This window comes from Echinops telfairi, unplaced genomic scaffold (assembly GCF_000313985.2).
Source record: "Echinops telfairi isolate 266 unplaced genomic scaffold, ASM31398v2 ScPeMD7_31;HRSCAF=116, whole genome shotgun sequence".
In the NCBI taxonomy this organism is placed as follows: Eukaryota; Metazoa; Chordata; class Mammalia; order Afrosoricida; family Tenrecidae; genus Echinops; species Echinops telfairi.
In genome coordinates, this window is record NW_022103928.1 from 23,373,602 (window position 1) to 23,394,031 (window position 20,430).

General features: G+C 44.5%; 1 protein-coding gene across 8 annotated transcripts in view; it reads right to left on the minus strand.

Moving 5' to 3' along the window:
- Nucleotides 1–20,430, minus strand: part of PXK (PX domain containing serine/threonine kinase like) — a 175,061-nt gene that overhangs the window by 125,673 nt on the left and 28,958 nt on the right. For all 8 annotated transcript variants that reach the window (XM_045290012.1, XM_045290010.1, XM_045290011.1 and 5 more), the window contains exons 2-3: nucleotides 12,793–12,843; nucleotides 8,880–8,927 (exon numbers count right to left, since the gene is read on the minus strand). In XM_045290012.1, the coding sequence (XP_045145947.1) occupies nucleotides 8,880–8,927; nucleotides 12,793–12,843 (99 nt within the window). The remainder of the gene's footprint in view (nucleotides 1–8,879; nucleotides 8,928–12,792; nucleotides 12,844–20,430) is intronic.

Genomic DNA, 20,430 nt, shown 5'->3' on the forward strand with positions numbered 1-20,430 from the left:
TGTGTGATGGTCTGTGTGTGTGCAGGTCTGTGTGTGTGATGGTCTGTGGTGTGTGATGGTCTGTGTGTGTGATGGTCTGTGGTGTGTGGGGGTGTGGGGTGTGTGTGTGTGTGTGTGTGTGTGTGTGTGTGTGTGTGTATTTTTAAATCAGCTTAACGTTGTTTTAGAATGGTTTCTGGAGAAAAAAGTAAACAAAGGTTCTCAACCTACTTTTGTTTCCTAGTTCATTTAAAACGTTTGAGTCTATTTAAAAAAATCTTTTTAAGGTGGGGTATTGGACAGTCATCTCAGTTCAGTGAGCAAAGGCACTTTCAAAAAGTAGAGATCGCCATTCAATACTGTGCTTAGATCAGAGCAGTCCAGGTAGCCCGGTATTGATTGAGGGCAAGGTCTAAAGACAACAAGGTCATCCTGAATTCAGACAAGGTTGTAACCGACACCACCCATGTGGGAAAAGCAAGCTTGGCCTCTTCCCCGCGTGCTTTCTGAGCAACAGTGATGCAGCCCACAGCAGACCTTGAATGTGATGTCCGAGCAACAATGATGCAGCCCAGTGCAGACCTTGAATGTGATGTTAGACGAGACGAAAGGCTGGCTGACGATTCCAGATGGCTATTTCTCCAACATGATTAGGAAAGCGTGCCACAGCACTCTCAATATTAATTTCCTGCCTTTGCATAACTGACTGCCAGATAAGAAAATTAAACTTGGGGTTGTTTTCTCATCCATGCAATTGGGTTTTCCTTAGTAGCCATTTCTTTTTTTTTCTTCTTTTTAAAATCATTTTACTGGGGGCTCGTACAACTCTTATCACAATGCATACATACATCCATTGTGTCGAGCACATTTGTACATTTGTTGCCATCATCATTCTCAAAACATTTTCATTCTATGTGAGTCCTTGGTATCAGCTCCTCGTTTCTTTCTTAATGAAGAAAAAAAGCATACTTAAAAAGACAGCTAGTACACACCCAAGACAATAACTATGTAGTTCTTTTTGTTTGGAGGCACATGGTGTGTTAAAGGTAATGAAGTACTTAAAACACAACTAATTTATTTGTTTTTAAAATGTTTTTACTAAGGTGCAGAATACCATCTGTGTATGTGTATGTACAAGCCAGGGGTGTGGTTAGAGATACACACCAAAAAAATGTTTAAAAGGACTCATGCCAACTAGTTAACAATCATTACCTCCAGGAGTGGGGTCATTAATTAATTCTTTCTTGAAAAATAATTCTGTATCATGAGGAGCCCTGGTAACATGGTAGACAGCTAACCGCAGGTGGGCCGGGCAAATCCACCAGCCACTCCAAGGGAGAAAAATGCAGCTTTCTGCTCCCTAAGAGCTGTAGCTTCAGAAACCCACAGGCGCAGTTCTACTCTACACGATATAGTCACTATGAGTCAGCATCAATTCAATGTCAGGAGCTTGGTTGATTTGCTTTTGTCCTTTGAAATGTTTACAGCACTCATGTCCAATTTTTTTCAATCAACAAACAGAGAAAAACTCTTGCTGATCAAACGGATTGACTGTATGTGCAGCAAGGATAAAAAGAAAATGAACATGAACAAAACCATTACTTGCTTGCACTACGTATATAACAACATAACTAACTGAAACTTACACAGTTCAGAATGGAGAATCATGACTGTCATCCATGAATTCAAACCCCGATAGTTTAGTATTTCTCATTCACGATAAAGATATGAGAATGAATGTCATAAAGTCTCTCTTTTGAACTTTGTGTCCTCCAAGATTCAACTAATCTATTTTTTCAAGCTTCATTTCACTTTAGGAAAATGTGTTGCTCTGCCCTGATATCCCATCGGTTCTTCGGAATCATCAGGTGAAGCGAAGAGTGTGTTTTGCCAACACCCGAAAACAGCTGTGATGGCAGTGGCCCTTCAAGGTCACAGGCTGGAGGTGTTTTTTCTGACCTAGTTCAAGAGCTCTCGATCAATAGTTCTAAGAGCACTAAAACAGTGCCTGTGTGGGTTGTGCATTGCTTTAAAGCAGTGTCTTTGTAAAAAGATTAGCATTCAAGAGACACAACCTTTCTCAGCTTTCTCCTAGAATTTTGAAAAGGCTTACCAATCACAGGATATAAAATGTACAGTTCCAATGACTAATTAAAACCAAATCCACTGCTGTATAATTGTGGTAGTCACCTAATCTGGTGTCAATTTAAGTATTAAGAGTGTAGGGGTGGAGTCTAGGCTGTCAATCTGGAGATAGCCAATGAGACTTCTGTGTGAGGGCATGGCCTTCTCCTGAGAATCCTGGGAAATCTGGTACTTCCTCCTTGGAGGCAGAAGACACCTCTCTCTGCCACTCCCTGGGAGACACCGCAGAAGACAAGCCACATGGACGCAAACAGACCTTGGCAGCAAGAGAAGCCACAGAAACCCCTGCTAGCACTGAGATGCTTACAATGCCACTGGACCCAAAGACTTTCTACCCACTGGCTTGTGATCGTCCTGCATTTGGCTTCATTGCATGTGTTTCCTGAGTCTGAAGAGGACTTTGTAGATTGGTATCGGACATATGGGCTAATATCAGACTTATGGTCTTGGACTAGACTAGGTTGGGATGTTTTCTCAATGTTCAATTCCTCCCTTATATACATATGTGTGTTTATGATTTTGTTTCCTTGGCCAACCAGACTAACACAATAATTGATTCCAACTCAACCTTATACAGTTTCTGAGACTGACAGGGGAGAAAACAGCTTCATTTTTCTCCCTCAGCGGATGAGTTTGAACCACCAACCTTGTGGCTAGCAATCCACTGTGTAACCCACTATGCCACTGGGACTCCTTGACTAGTTAAGAGGGAGGAGAAAAGATTACCAGCACAGAAAGTGAGCGAGTTTCTAGCCCTTGATGTCCTGGATACCTGCACCGATGATGGCTTCCAGTTAGGTGGTCAGTGTCCCACTGAGGCCAATTTTTTAAAATGTCCCATGAAATTCCTTCATGAGTTCCTTGTAAAAGGAAAAATACAAGAAAGCCAACAGAGGAAGAAGTCCCTGAGTTTCACTCATAATGTCTGCAGGGTCAGTGTAAAGAAGGGCTAGCCTCCTCCCCCCACCGCCCCTGCTAAGTAGGAGTCTAGAACCTGTAACTTGGCCTAATGCTAACCTGACATGACTGCATTCATTACAGCACAGCCTCATGAAAACTAGCTTTTGTCTGGAGGAAAATGCTTCTGAAGAAAACACTGAATCGGTTCATCTCTCTTTACTCACTTCTATCATTAGATCTTTATGACCCGCATATTGCCTTCAACCAAATATATTCCAGACAGTATTCTTAGATGTTCTAAACTCTCAATAGACCCCACTTTGCTCCAATTCCCCACAGTAGGTCATGAAACCTATTCTAGGTCAACAAGAGGTAGTAAGATCCAAATCACTATATTTGTACTACAAAAGACCTGGGAGATCATCTAGTTCAACCTCTTTGTTTCAAATGGTGCAGTGTAGTGAATTATTTAATATGGCTCTTCTGTCATAGTTTTTGTTACTTCCACCAAATAACCTTTTGCTGGGTAAGAGAAGGTAGAGGAGAACCCTGAAAAAATGTAGCTGTAATTATTGGCAAGATTAATTGTGATGGCCATCCTGCTGGGTATAAAAGAAGCCATCTCAGAAGCAGGAGGTAACAGCTCACTATCAGCAAGAGAGACGAGTCTTCAGTGGAGCATGCCTTTTGGACCCTGAGATCCCTGTGCACTGAACCGCCTTGATCCAGGAGACTGCTTTGACAGCGGAGGAGTGGCAGAGGATCAGGAGCTCGGGCAGGAGACCACTGTGGGCTCCCCAGCCCATAAGTGAAGCTGAGTGCCTTCAGGAAGGAGGCTGGTTTGCGGAGTGCAGTGCCTCCAGGCACTTAATTGGGGGAGCTGGGTTTGCCTGCCCATATGCTAGAGTTTAGTACCTTTAGGCAGAGCGGTGTGCCCTTTGGGCAATTATTGGCAGCCCTAAAATAGCTTTGTAACACTGCAGGGGGAGGGCAGAGGCCAAAAGGCCCGTTAGCTAAGAGGCCAAAGATGGGGCCTCAAGGGGCCTGCCTGCAAGCAAGGCTGAGAAGAAGCTGTTCTCTCCAAATAATTGTATCCTGAGTATTTGTAACCTTGTTAACTTAATAAACCTTAACAAACCCCTTTATCATGAGTATTGTCTGTGAGTCCTGTGTGGCCACTGCAGTGACCTATCCCACTCATCTGAAAAGCAGAGAGCTTGGGAGGAACGGACGGTTGGTGTCAGAATTCGTGGGGAGGTTGGAGGGTGGGTAGTGTCGGCCTCAGCACCGCCCGCCCCCCCTCTCCTTCAGGAATCAACCTTGGGAAGTTGGGGAGCTCCATTTCCATGATGGGGAGTTCCATTTTCCTTCCCCTTGAGAAGCCAGATGCCACCGCCACACCACATTCTTTTCTACAGATGAGGCCAGCAGGCTTTGAGCAAGCAAATGACGGGCCCACGGCTTCAGTGATGGCATGGGGCCGAGCCAGGATGGCCCTCAAGTCAGAGAGCGTCCTGCCCAGTTCCCATCGCCTCACCTCCCGCTGCTTCCCTTTTCCTCGCTGTGTGCTGTCTTCCTTGGACAGGCACGAATTTCATTGCCTTAAGACAAACCCCGTTCAGTTGACTTCATGGTGACCCACTGTAACCCTCCAGAGCAGAGTAGACGTGCCAGGAAACAGGGTTTCCAAGGTCACCATCTGTCCCTCTTCTGAGGAGCAGCTGGCGGGTTTGACTTCTGACCTTTCCAGGAGCAGATGAGCACATCACCACCTTACGGCCACCGCCTCTTTCGGATTTTAAAACAGGGTGGTGATTCCTCTTTGCTGTTTACACAATACATGCTCAAGAAAATGTACCCTTTTCCCACTTATAGAGCTTATGTGGCTTTTTGTGTGGTGAGAACTTGGAAAGTACAGAACTGTGGAAAGAGCCAGAACAATGCAGAATCCCTAAGACCCGCCCCCAGGAGTGGAGGTGCGGTTACCACTGTTAACCCAGCCCTTCCCATCTTCTTTCCTAAACAGCTGGTGCTGCTTTATTACACAGCATGCAGAATTTCACATCCCACTTTTCTTTTCACTTACTGGACTCCTACAACCCTGCATGTGTGCGTTCCATTTCTCCGCCTTCAGCAGGGACTCGCTTCTCTGTCAGAAGGGTGATCAAAGCCTGAAAACCGTGGGCACAGCTTGGCTCTGTGGTTCTTATGGCTTTCCGTCTGCTTTAGGGAGGCTGTTTTGAAATGATTTTGTTGCCAAGAAGCTGCGTGTACTTTCTTCTGCTTGTTTATTTGGATCCAGAAAAGCCTCCCACTGAAATGATACTGGCTGCATCCTGCCCTGAACGTGCCAACATCAATATGCTTGTCTATTTGCATTTGAAATAAGATGCACATTTAAAGGGTGTGTTTTCGAAGGGGTACATATTGTGTTTAAAAGACCATAACTGAACAGTCATGGGTGTTCAACCTTTTATCTTCAAAGGAAGAGCAAAGGGGAAGTCAGTCCCCACACCCACAGCCCCACTGTCTCCATCATTTGGGCTGGGGCCTGTCTGTGTGATTTCCACTTCAGTCTCCCGTAATTCGTAGTCAGCCCTGGCTGGACCTCAGTGTACAAAGGAAAATTTGCTACCCTTGTTTAAATCTGGGAAAAGGTTCAGAAATGCAGAGCCCAGTATTAACTCCCAAATACAGAAATGGCGCGTGGTTCACTGCCTCTGGAGGGGTCCACGGGGGAAAAGCCACTGCTGGGATGGACTGCCCCATGACGCCTTATCTAGCACGTCACCCCATGTCCAGCTTTTGTTCAGCCTCCGAGAATGGGCTACTAAAATCCTTACATGGGCCCAATTAAACCAGTCAAGGGGAAGAGTACAATCTTGACCAGTATTCATTCTTGCCAGAGATTGAAATAAAAACAAATAAAATAGAAAGATAACATGTGTTGAATGCATGCCAAATATGGCAGTGACATAAAGGTTTACTCACACTCAGGAGAGTTGGACCAGAGGCAAAATAAGGTATCGTGCTTTCAGCAGTGTTGCCCAACAGCCCCCCACCAACACACACACACACACACACACACACACGTTAAAAGTTTGGACTCTATAACTGCTATTTTCTGAAGTCTGGTCAATAAAACTTGGCCGTTTGAAAGCCCCTCCCAGGGCCAGCAGTCGGCTGACCTTGTGGACAGGAGGAGGGGTCACATGGAAGTAGTGATGGTGGCCAGCTCGCCAATGGAAATGACAGTCCCTTACCTCCTGACTGAGCAGTCAAGCCAAGCATGTCTCTGGCTCAGACGTAAAGGGCTTTTGCGACAACTGTCCCTGGAGGTGCACACGATTAAGGAGACTGCTAACTGGAAGGTTGGCGGGCGGGGGCTCCTTGGAAAGCAGGCTTGGGGATCTACTTCTGCAAACTCAACCGCAGAGAAGCCTCTTTACTCTGACACCTGAGGCTGCCATGCTCTCACCCAATGAGGAGGTGTGGCACACAAGCCCAGGGGTCTCAGCAAACCAGAGCGCGTGGAGCCCAGTCCGCCAACTGAGGACCCACGTCATACATGCTGTCAGCGTGTCCTCTGCTGTGGAAGCCCCCACCCTGACCACTCACTCAGTTAATGCCACAACTGGCTGGGTTTGCAGAGAGAGGACTTTGCCGCGCATTCACTTTCCATGGTGGCCACAGTACTAGAGCTGAAAACTGAACACTTTGCTTGCAGGCGCCTACGGTCTACAGTGAGACCCCTAAACCCATTGTTGAGTCCCGCAGATTTCCCCTCCGATGAGCTCTTGGTGACCGCTGTATCCTCGCACACAGTGTGATTGCCGTCACTTTCCCCAGCCAGCCAGCCGGGAGGCAGGGGCTTGCCTGGGTGTGCCCTTGGTGGACGGATACAGTCGTGAGTCCATTCTGATCAAGTTAGGAACATTCACAGACATTAGAAAGGTGTATTTAAGGGGAAAAGCAGAGTTTCCTGTTGCTGCGAATGTCCACCTGTGAGGCACGGCCATGCTGCCTTGGTTGGAGGTCCCTGAAGCAACCCTGGAAACTTCTCTAATCTGCAGTATGCAAACTTTTCTAATCCCGGTCCCTCTTCTGTAGTACTGGCTGTAAGGGTGATGAATTGACCTGCAGCCAATCCTGATTGTATGACAGTGTCCTGTGTTCTCCCTTCCCGTCCAAGTGTTCTAGTTCCAGTGTGTCCTTAGACACCATTAGGGCCTTGTGCCGACAGCCTCCCTCAGCCAGATGATTGTCTTGGTCTCTGTCCTGTTTAAGAGAATACATGTGTCCCTATAAATTATATGTGAATTTGGAGTCTCTTCCTGTACACCCCACCCCCCAGATAACCACCAAGTTAAAAACCAAAACCGAATCCGTTGCTACGCAGTCGATTCCAACTCACGATAACCTTATAGGGCAGAGCTGAGTTGTCCCATGCTTTCTTAGGCAATAATCTTGATGGAAGCAGACTGCTCCTTCTTTTTCCCACGGGGCGGCTGGTGGGTTTGACTTGCTGGTCTTTTAGTTACCGGTCCAGTACTTAACCACTGCACCACCAGGGCTCTCGAAGACTATGGCACATCAGAAACTATAGATGACAGGGTTTCCAAGGCTACCTTCACAGAAGCAGACTGCCACGTTGCTTCGTTTGAACCCCTGCCCGTTTGGTAAGCAGTGGATTAGAGCTTAAATTCTGAGCACCCCGTTTGCAGAAGGCTATGGACGACAGAGAAAACCTAACATCCATTTGCCGAGTGCCCACGTAGATGAAGCCTCCATTGAGTTCCTTCTGACCATTAACTAGTGAGGAGAGCAATCTTGCAGTGCATTGGACAGTGGATTACCTCCACCCCTCTCCAGCCAGGTCGGGGAGGGGCAGTCTCTCTGAGAGGCCTGCCTGGGTGTGTCCTTGATGGGAATCACCATACTGGGGGTGGCCCTGGGAGTGGAACAGTCCTGTCCTGACTGCCTTGGTCAGAAGGCCCTGGGCCAATCTTGGAAGCTCTTCTGACCAACATAATGCAAGGGTCCCGGTCATGACTTTGTTCCTGCTTCTGCAGCCCCACCTGTCACCTTGACGCACTGATCTGAATCATGAACTTGTGAGCTTCCTTTGTAAAGCTCCATGCTTTATTTAAGTAGCTGTGGGCTATGCATCCCTGGAGGCCCTTAGGACTGGTGTTGTCTCCCTTATCCAGTTGATGGTTCTTCGTCTCGGTCCTGTTTAAAACCTAACAAATATTCTGCTTAAATTATACTTCAGCTTGGGGTCTCTGTTGGACCCTGAAACCACGGCCAAGCACATAATCACTCCACCACCAGAGCTCCTTGGTCACTGAGTTCCCCGCTGCCAGCAAGTCCATTCTGATCCAAGCGAACCTCAACTTAGGCGCATGTCATTCACAGAAGTTAGAAATGTGTATGTAAAAGAAAAAGGCCACAGCAGAAAAAACAGAGTGGACTGGTGCTGCGAATGTTCATCGGGGAACCACCAGCCTGGCTGAGCAGTCAGATGGATGGGGGGGTCCCAGAACCAGCTCCATCTCTGTGGACAATGAGTGAACATCGCTCCTCTGTGAAGAGAAGGTGATACCACAGGGTGTCCTGAGTGGGGTGAGGACATTGGCTGCTACCCAGGTGCTCAGCTGCACGGAGACTGTTAACGATAAAGTCACAGGCTGGTGCCCGGTGGTTATTTTTAGAGCTACCCACCTCCAGCTGTTTGAAGAGCAGCCCATCTCTGTTGTCTGAGGAATTGGATCAGCCCTTGTTCCTGATATTGCCCATTCTGACCAGTTTTTAAGTCACCCCGAGCAATCAATACGGAAACTCAAAATGATTACCTGTAAGCTGTTGTTCAGCAGATCAAAGTCACTGTATCTTCTAACAACCTGCAAGAGACAAGACGGCGGTCTTGTGACTCCGATTTCCACTGACACAGTATTTCCTGATGTAGTGACAAGTGGCACTCGAGAGCACTCAGGGACGAGGGTGCTTGACTAGACAGCCCCAGGTAGCCAGGCCGCAGGAAACGGCTAATGCCAGCCAACACATCACACGACATCAGTAGGGGTACGTGAGATGTAGTCATTTTCAGAGGAAATAAGCCTTTAAATATCTTTCTTAAGTACCTGAAAAGATAAATAAAAGATTAAAAAAAAGAATTTTCTGGTCCAAGCAAAAGGAGGTAGAAAGTTTTAAGGCAGTGGTTCTGAACTTGTGAGTTGTGACCCCTTTGGGGATCAAACAACCTTTTCACAGGGGTCGCCCAATTCATAACAACAGCAAAAGGACAGTGATGAAGTGGCAACAAAAATAATGTTATGGCTGGGGGTCACCACCACGAGGAACTGTACTAAAGGGTCGTGGCATTAGGAAGGTAGAGAACCACTGCTTTGAGGCCATTCATCCTTTCCCCAAATAAAACTTCTCCCACTTGAGAGCCCACGTGCTAGAAGCAGGACTGCCCCGCAGGCAGAGCTGTCACACCCCCTCCTATTGCCCAGGGCTCCTCTTCCTCTGAGTTCCTGATAGACAGTCTACCTTGGATTGCTCGCTCCTTTTTTGTTTATGTTGACACCATGCAATTCTCCACGTCCAAATCCTTCTAGCTTCCTAGGAAATTGTTCTGCTTTTGAACAGTTTGAACTCAACTATTATAGACTATTCTCAAATGTTAGTATGCAGAAGAATTACCTGGAGATTCCCCAGAGAATCTAATTCCATAGGTCAAGGGTGTGGTCCAAGAACCTGCCTTTTCATTAAGTCATCCCATGCACTCGAATGCAACTGATCTAGAAAGATGCACCAGGCATTGCTTTTTAAGGTAGGACAAGGAGACTATACCTTACTGTTGGCTCCATTTGCCAGGTACAGTACACACCAAAATGTTAAATAGAGGAACAGAAGAAGAATGCAGAATAGGTGCAAGATACGGAGTATGTGGTGACCAGAAGGGGTGGGTCTCACTCTCTCTCTCTCAGAAGTTGATTTCACTTCTATTTGTGAGTCAACTAGGGAAGGTCAGCCTGCCTTGGAGAAAACCCTTAACATTATTAACACAGACTCTCGGTTTTAAAAAATCCACCCCATCTAATGCTGCAAATCATGCATTTTGACCAAATTTGTTTTGTCTTTCATGATCCAGGATTTTAGATTTTGTCTTTTCAAAGTCTGCAGCATTCTCCATATGTCCCATCAGAAGGACCCAATCTGGAAACTGCAGTAAGTGAACTGGAATTTACCTTAAACGCCTGTTGCAGATTAAGAAACTGACACACTCCTTTGGATTTAAACCTGAAGTACCGTAATGTGGGAAGAAGCAGAGGACTGTAATCCCAAGGTCATGGGCTTTGAAGTCATCAGACTTTGGTTCAAGTCTATTGCTTTGGGGTTGCCCAATAATGAACAACTTGAGACTACCATATAGTTGCTATTTTCATGTTTTCCTTACTTTTTGTGGTGTGTCTTAATGCTGCATACAGTTTTGCCTTACTGAATGAGTGTTATTGAAATTGCTGCCTTGTGCCTAAGTCTTATTATTTTCCTAAATAATTTTTTAGGTCACTTAAGTTTTTAAATCTGTAGAAGTTAATGTCCCATGTACTTTAGTTTAAAAGGCTTTCCTATTATATATTTTCATTTTTAATAGTATTTTAAGTTCTACCATTGGCTAGATTAATGATGTTACTCTTAGAATTAACAAATGCCCCGTGCAGGTTATATTATTTCTCAAGAAGCTAATAATGCTGCTTCTAAAGCAGAATATATATATATTTGAACCTTAAAAATGAATGAATTTTGAGCTCTCACTTAATTTAAGCTCTAATCTAAAAACACTTTGTTATGGTGTGGCCCTGCTCCATCCTGGGCCTCATGAAGAGATTACTGAAGATACTGTTACACAGCAAAATGTGGGTAAAAAACCAGATGGTTCTTGGCTATTAGAAGGAATAGCGCCTGGGTCTTAAAGGCTTGTCTTAAAACAAGCAGCCATCTAAGTGAGGTGTTACCTAAATCCACACAGAAGCAGCACACCAGCCTCAGTGATCAAAGAGTTTTTAATAATACAATCCATGATCGGAGGAGGGGGGAATGTATGAGAGCTTAAATTCTGAGCACCAGAGTTTGCAGATGGCTATGAGTGACAGTGACAACGCAAAATCCATTTGCAAAGTCTCCACAGTGATTAAGCCTGAACTGAATGCTTCTGATGTAGCTTTGTCTCTGTTCTGTTTAAGACTTGATAAATGTTCTTCTTAAGTGATATTTGAGATTTGGGACCTCCTTTGCATGCTACAACAATATAGCCATCCCTCACAAGTACAAAGAAGTCAGAGCACAGTGGCTGAGTTAGTTAATTGTGCCAGCCTGGCTGATAATCACATGTGGTGCTGGTTGAAAGGCGGAGGGATAAATGGGTGGTGAAGCCTCGCCTTTCTAGTTCTCGGGTCTCTTGTTTTGTGATGGTTGTATCGGGTGCAGCTGCCTTAGCAGTTCCCTGCTTCAGCTTGCAAGATTGACTTCCTCCAAGACATCCCCAAGGAGAAGCCTCATGGATCTATCCCGATGCAGCCCTGGGTGCTGGAGCAGCCGTGTGGAGGCCCCTGCTAGTGCTGAGATGCTTGTTCATTCACTGACTCAGCTTTCCTCCTGCAGTCGGCATCATTGCCTCTGTTTTGTGAGGTGGAGGACTTTGTGGACTGGTGTTGGGTTAATGGGTTAATGTTGGACTTGTGGGCTTGGGCAGCATTGGGTTGGGATGTTTTCATGATGCACCTTTTCTTTACATAAAACTCTCTCTTATACATGAGTCGCTGTGGATTTGTTTCTCCAAAGTACCTAGACTAATACAGTGGCTAATCACACAAGCTCACCAGAAGACAAGCGTTCCCAACCCTCTTCTATCACGGAGATGTGACCTTGGACAAGTCACTCTTACCCTGCAAATTCAGAATGGAGATAATACTACACACAGGGTTTTTCTCGTTTGTTTTTATTATTCGACACATGTTAAATACTTACTTATTCAGATAGAAGGAAGTGGAAAGTCTAGGCAAATGGAATGCCAGCTATGTGGCCACTGGGGTCAGAGACTACGCAAATGGGAGGTAAGGCTTGAGCAGGGCCACAAAAGACCAGGTAAGATTTTTACAAAATCAGCATAGGGGTGGGTGGAAAGAAATGGTCCCTATACAAAATCCACCCACCCTGTGTAAAGCAACCAGGCTGGGATGGACCCGAGGGCTGGCTAGGAAGTTTCTTTCTCTCTGAGGTAAACATTGAGGGACACAGAGCCTGGGAACATCCCTCAAGAGTTGGCGATGGGTCTAGCACCCAAAATTACCCATAAATGGACTTGAGAGCCCACAAAATGCCCCGACTAGACACTAGTCAGGGCATTTCTCTCCCCTTTCTACGTGTAGATGGTACTCTAACCTCTTCTCCCTGGTCCTCATCTGTAAGAGACAAGGTTTGAATTTCTAGGAACAAAACTAGAAATTTGGATATCCTTTAGATATATTCAATTGCAACATATCTGAATTTGAATAAACAACTGGAAACAGAGAGCATTTTATGAGTTTTGGAAGTTTAAACCTGGAAGTTTATATGAGTTTGGAAGTTTAATTTATAAATATAAATTATAAATATAATTTATATTTATGCATATTTTGGCTTTTCTAGATTTTTAGATGCCCTAAGTCAAAATGTTGGCTACAGTTTACACAGTTGTCTAATGAACAACAAGATGCTTACCTGCCAGCTATTTTCCACAGAAATTCCTCTCTGCACTCGAATGATATATTCCTGGAAAAGAAAAGTTGGGGATAAATAGCCTCAGTAACAAAATTCCTATATTAGAAAATAAAAAATATGCAAAATATCAGATAAGGTAAACATCATAGTAAAAATATAATCACAGAAACAGAGAGGGGCATTGCATAAAAATTAAAAGGTTTAAAAAATAATTAAATACAAAAGATAAATCTACCAAGACATAGCAATCCTAAATGTATCTGCACCAAACAATAGAGCTGAAGCGAAAACTGATAAAACTAAAATAAGAAATAAACAAATCCGCAATTATAGTTTATGACTTCAATATCTCTTTCAACAACTGATAGAGTAGTTGACAGATATAGAGGAATTCAATAATACCAGTAACCAATAGACTCTAATTGACATTTATGGAATACTCTATCCAATAATAATAGCATAACACTACATATTATTTCAGAGCACTCATACACCATATACCAGCAACGACTATATGCTGAGCACAAGTTCACCTCAATCAACTGAAGTGAATTGAAATAATAGAGTAGGTTTGTTTTAACATAGTGAATTCAAATTAGAAATCAGTAACAGGAAAATCTCCAAACTAACAACACACTTTGAATGGTCCATAGATCAAAAGTTAGGAGGTAGCATACGAGCAAGAACCAAAGGTGCAGAACGAAGACGTTCACACTGCACTGAAGTATTGGCCAAAAACAAGGCTCCAGGGATTAATGGAATACCCACTGAAAGGCTGTGGCAAGCTGAAGAAGCTCACTCACTCGTCTATGCCAGGAAATTCGGAAGACAGCTGCTTGGTCAACTGACTGCAAGAGATGCATATTTGTGCCCAAAGAAAGGTGACCAACAGAATGCTCAAACCATAGAACGATATCATTTATATCGCATGCAAGTAAAACTTTGTTTAAGATCATCCAACAATGGTTGCAGCAGTACCTTGACAGAGAACTGCCAGAAGTTCCAGCAGGATTCCGAAGAGCACGTGGAACAAGGGATATCATTGCTGATGTCAAATCTTTGCTCAGAGAGAATGCCAGAAAGCTGTTTATTGTGTTTCTGTTTTGTTGACTGGGAAATTGAGAACCAGGAAGAGTGTATGTGGGCAAATTCTTACGCTCATATTTAAGGGGTCTGAGAGGCAGATCTGGGGAGCTGGATATGCATCCCAGTCACATTCTCTTAAGTACAAGTTACTCCCCCACCATGTCCCCTGTAATAATTAATGCCCATTGTAAGGTGGTTACTGAATGCTTGAAGGTTAACTAACCGCTTGAAGACTATTTGCCAGAAGGTTGTCTGCCATCAAGATCGATCAGACCACCCCACCCCAACTACAGTCCACTTCCTTCGGATAAGAATCATAGATTGTTCCTCTGGAGAAATGCTCAGGAACACTTAAAACTTTCTCTGCAAGCCAGCTCAGAGAAGACCAAGGTTAAGCTGCCATCTTATCTCTAGAACCCACCCATCTTGTTACACATGTACCTTCCTGTTACTTGTATGCCTCTAAAACAGCCCCTTCCTGTTATGTACGTGTATGGCCTGGTTTGCGCGCTTGAGATGACATATGCCCTTGAGAGAATGCATTCACTCACTCTCTGGTTCTGGGTCATCATGGAAGAAATGAGCCTTTGCATGCCTTGCCTAGCATTCATTTAATTTATGCTTCAATTACACCGCTGCCCCCTAGGACTCATTCCGTTGTGGAGGCTCTTCCCCCACAACTGACTATGCAAAAGCATTCGACTGTGAGGTCCATAAAAAACTGTGGATCACCTTGAGAAGAATGGGAATTCCAGATCACTTCACTGTGCTCCTGAGGAACTTATACATGGATCAAGAGGCAGTTGTGTGAACAGAACAAGAGAATACTGCATGGTATAAAATCAGGAAAGGTGTGTGTCAGGATTATATCCTCTGACCAGACTTGTTCAATCTTTGTGTTGAGTCAATCATCAGAGAAGCTGGATTATCTGAAGAAGAGTGTGGCATCAGGATTGGAGGAAGGCTTATTAACAACCTGTGGTACGCAGATGACACAACCATGCTTGCTGAAAGTGAGGAGCACTTGAAGCACGTGCTGATGAAGATCCAGGATTGTAACCTTCAGTGTGGATTACAACTCAATGTAAGGAAGACCAACATCCTCACAGCTGGACCGCTATGTAACATCGGGATACATGGAGAAAAGGTCGACGTTGTCAAGAATTTTGTCTTACTTGGATCCACAATTAATGCTCATGGAAACAGCAGTCAAGGGATCAAAAGATGCATCGCATTAGGTATATCTGCTGCACAAGACCTCTTTAGAGTATTAAGAGCAAGGATTTTATGTTAGGCCTGACCCCAGCCATGATGCTCTCCATGCCTCATATGCATAGGAAAGTTGGACAATGAATAAGGAAAACGGTAGAAAAACTGGATGCATTTGAATTGTTGTGCTAGAGAAGACTATTGAAAGTACCATGGGCTGCTAAAAGGAAAAACACCTGTATTGGAAAAAGTAAAGCCAGAGTGCTCCTTAGAGGCAAGGATGGCAAAACTTGGTCTTACATACTTTGGACATGTTGTCCAGTCCCTGGAGAATGTTTGATACAGTGGAAGGGTGGCAAAAAAGAGGAAGGCCCTCAACGAGATGGGCTGACCCAGTGAGTGCATCATGGGCGCAGGCATGGGAACACTGTGAGGGAGGCGCAGGGCCAGGCAGTGTTTCGTCCTGTTGTGCACATGGTCGCTATGGGTTGGGGCTGACTCGCTGGTACCTAACAACAACAATAGATCCAGGAGGAAGTTTTAAAGAAAAGAAAATACACACTGAACTGAATGGAAACAAAAACAAGATGACTGCAATGACAAGTTTGTTACATATATACTTTTCCTATAATTTATAATGTATTCATTTAATAGAACACAATTTATGAGACAAATCAGCATTGAGAAGAAAATGTATAGCACTAAATGCTTACAATAGAAGAGAAGAAAAAACTCGAATAAAAATCTAAACATCCAAGAACCTAAAAAAGCCTGAGAGAACATAATAAACCAAAGACAAGAGCTGGAATTAATGAAATAAAAAGCTGCAAAGAGACCAATAAAATAAGCCTCTAGTAAAATACACCAAGAACAAGAAAAGGAACAAATTGCTAATGTCACAATGAAGCAGAGTTATCACCACCCATCCCATGGATCTCAAAAAGATACCAGGAGAACACGAGGAACAACTCCACATATACAAATCCGACAAGTTAAATGAAATGGGCCAGTTCTTCAAAAAACACAAAAGTATTACAACTCGGTTGATATGTAATTTTAACATCCGTACAACCACTAAGGAAATTGAATTTATAACTTAAAATCTCCCCAAAAGGACTCCCTAGGTCCAATGGTTTCACTGGAGAATTCTACCAAATGTTTAAAGAGTCCGGTGAATGGCCACCTCTGGTTCCACAGGTGTCTTTCCCGTGTCCTTAAATGCCATGGCGGCGGGGGAGTTTCCTGACTGACTTGTTCCTTGGCAAGAATTAACAGCGGTGAGCCCAGAATTGGAGCAGAGGAACGGAGCACGGTGAAACAATGACCACGTCTTGCTCCAAGAGCTAAAGAATTAACATCAACTCTACACAAATTCTTCCAGAAAAATGGAAGAGGAAGAAACATTTTACAATTTACTTGAAGTTATTATCCTGACCAAAACCAGACATAAAAAAAAAACTACAAATTAATCATCCTCATGAATAGAGCCTAAGGAATTCTTACCTAAATATTAGCAAATTAAAAAATTAACAATACATAAAAGGAATCATATGCCATGACCAAGTGGGAATTATTCCAGGAACATAAGACTGGTTCACTATTCTAAATCCATTAATACAATCCACTATAATAAAAGGCTAAAGAAGAAAAATCACATGGTCATACTAATGAGGACGAAAACCCATTTGAAACAATCCAGCACTGCAGTACAGAGAATCAGGTAATATGGCCCTGCCAGCCACGCATGGTCTTACACTCCTATAAAATGATTGGTGGAACTGTGTGACTAAGGTGTTCATGGTCCACCCAGAGGACTGAACGGAATTGCTAGTCATGCAAACAAGGTGTATCAAACCCTTCCAGAGCAGAGACCATGTAGTAAATAAGGTGTATAGGATTCAAACAAGGGGATTGGTCAATTTTGCCACCCCCTAAACCAGGGGTCCTCAAACTTTTTAAAGAGGAGGCCAGTTCACTGTCCCTCAGACTGTTGGAAGGCCGGACTATAGTTTAAAAAAAAACTATGAACAAATTCCTATGCATACTGGACCAGTTGGCTGCTAAGCAGGACATGCAGCAGCAACAAAAACACCCGGCGGGCCGGATAAATGTCCTCGTGGGCCACATGTAGCCCCCGGGCTGTAGTTTGAGGACCCCTGCCCTAAACTAAAACATAAACTATCCCAAAGGCACAAAGAGGAACTTCATTTTCATCAAGACACCAGACCTAGAGTAAATCAAGACCTAGGAGTAAAGTCCCTACTTTGGACCCAGAGTCCCTGCACTGAGACCCTCTTAGACCCGGAAGACAGAGGGGAGGCAATGGCGGGAAACACAAGAGAACAGGCAGCAGGAGAACCAGGAGATTAGCACTAGCCAGCGTGTGGTGGGCTCTCTAGCCCATGGAGTGAGGTGGCTACTGTGGGTCTACTGACTCACAGAACAGGAGAGCTAAGCACCTTTGGGTTGAGCTTACTGTGAGAACTGGCAGAGCTAACGAACCTTGTGACACTTGCCTGAGCAGGCTGGAGGCCAGGCCAGCAGCCATGGAGAGATTTGCCAGTGGGCATGAATGGCAGCCTCTTACCTCCCTAAAGCTCAGAACTGTGAGTATGGCTTGCGAATTCTGTGTGGCCACTGCAACAAGTTACAGAACCCAGTAAAGGAGTAGAAAGTGCCAAGGGAGGGAGAGGTGGGTTAGAATTAGCTAAAAGGTGAGAGAGAGGAAGTATGTGCGACCTCCACCTCACAGGGATAGATGGGGGCTATCGTGGATCAGGATTCTCCTAGAGGTTTGAGGACATCATCACACAATTTTTACATTCATTCATAACATAAACTCTCAGTAAAATGATAATAGAGCGAAACTTCCACAATTTAGAAAACCATCTTTTAAAACATACAGTGAACACACTAAATGGCAAAAAACTTAGTACTTTCCTTTAAGATCAAGAACTAGGCAAGTAGTCCAAACTGGGGGAGGGGAGGGACCAAAAACACTTTAAAAAACATTTTATTTTGTTTTAGGTGAAATTACATAGCAACTCAGTTTTCCCCTCAATAGCTCAGAAACACATGGCTCTGTGGCATTGGTTACAAGCCCCACAATGTGTCAGCACCCTCGCGACTTCCTCCCTGGTTCCCCATTTTCATTCCTCCAGTTTCCCTGCCCTCCCTGTCTTCTCATCTTTGGTTTGGGGCAAATGTTGCCTTTTTGATCTCTTATAGTCGATGGTTATGATGCGCACATGCTACATGATTTTTACCCATTCTAACTCGGACCTTCTTGTGGTCTTGGTCAGAATGGATACCATCTATACAGTCTGGTCTCAGGTTTAAGTTTTCACTGTCCTAGGACCCAGGCAGGGAGCGCTAGTGGCATAGTGGGTTGTACTCTGGGCTGCTAACAGAAAGGTTAGCAGTTCGAACCCACCACTCACTCTGGGAGCTGTGGTCTCAGAAATGCGCGGGGCAGTGTTACGCTGTCCTGTAGATTCACTAGGAGTCGGCATCGACTCGGTGGCAGTGAGTTTGGTTTGCTGGTTTGTTTATGCTCCGTGTGGAGACTCTGCTTCTTAAGTGACCGCTCAAACATTTAAGACCCTGGATACTACTCATCAGACCAGGCTGTGAAATACTATCTTTATGAATATTAACTTTATGTTTCACTGATGAGCCTAGATGTAACCAAAGCTCCAGTAATTCAGTCCCAACGTCTAAGTAGTTTCTATAACATTGCCCCCTATATGCTCTCTTATGTGTGGGGGCTTCAAAAATTTTACGGTACAATGGAATGAAAAGATAATGGACATTTGGCACAAACTTTTAAAACTCCCTTGATTATATGAGTATATTTGCAGCATGTGTAAACATGCATGTTGAAATAGCCACCACCATATCCAGCCCTGGTGGTGGTGGTTACACAGTGGGTTGTACTCCCCTGGTCGGCAGTTTGAAACCACCAGCAGCTCTGAGGGAGAAAGACTGGGCTTTCTACTCCCCAAAGTTACAGCCTCGGAAACCCACAGAGGGTTGCCGAGTCAGCATTTACTTGATGGCGGTGAGTTTATATCCAAGTATGCATGCAAGTGCACTCCCATAGGCCCTCCCTCATCTAGTTAGCACACACCTGTGTGTTGACTCACAAATTACTCCTAGCTCTGACCGCCCGTGCGGAACTGCGTGTGTTATGAATTGGCGGCAGTTGTCCATTATCTTGCATACTGCTCAGTGCCTTCCTCTGCGTGGTCACGTTGTGCTGACTTGCTCCTAGGGTGTGCTTCCTGTCCCTTCACCAGAATTAACCCTTTTTTACTACGTAGTTAGTGCTTCTCCCTCCTTCCTCTTCCCTCCGTGGAAAGTATCAAAGAAATGTATCTTTCTGCATGTAATTCTGCTCCTGACATTTATAGAAAGTGGTCTGAGGGACTATGACTTACGGTGGCCCTTCTGGTCATAGTCTTTGTAATGGGATTACTTACATGAGGTGTTTATGGCCTATCAAGAGGATTGGATGAAAGGTAGCTGGTTAATAATATGAGCAGGTGCATGGCAGCCTCTGGGGGCTAGGCCATGGGAATGAGGTGTTTGGAACCCTAGTAAGGGTTGAGAAGTGAGAGTGCTAAGGGAGGGGGACAGTCGGTGTTGGAATTAGCAGAGGGGACAGAGAGAGGAAGTCTGCCTGCCTTCGCTTCACAGAAATCAGCCTTGAGCGGATGCTGCTGGTGAATCTCTCTTCTAGAGAAGTTGGAGGTCAGAGGCCACACCATTTTCACAAAGCCTCAAACAATATCTGCTCTTTCATGTTTGACTTGTTTCACTCAGCAAAATTTCATCTGGGTTTTTTTTTAATCATTTTATTGGGGGCTGTACAACTCTTATCATAATCCATCCATCCATTGTGTCAAGCACATGTGTACACTTGTTATCATCCAGGTTTATCTGTGTTGTACAAGGATTTGCAGATTCATCCCTATTCTGTATTGTTGTGTAGTGTTCCAGTGTGTATATGCACACCACAGCTTGTTTGTCCATTGATCCATTGATGGACATTTAGGTGGCTTCCATCTTTTGTTGGTATTGTGGATATCCCACAATGAACATGAGTGTGCATACGTCAATTTGTGTCACTGTTCTTATTTCTCTAAAATATGTAACTAGGAGTGAGGTTAGACTGTATGGCATTTCTATTTCTTGCTTTTTAAGGATGCACTAGAGATGACTCCATGGTGGCTGTACCTTTCTGCAGTCCCATCAGCAGTGTAGAAGAGGTCTAGTCGCCCAACAGCCTCACGAGCATTTGCTGGAGTGTGTGTGTGTGTGTGTGTGTGTGTGTGTGTGTGT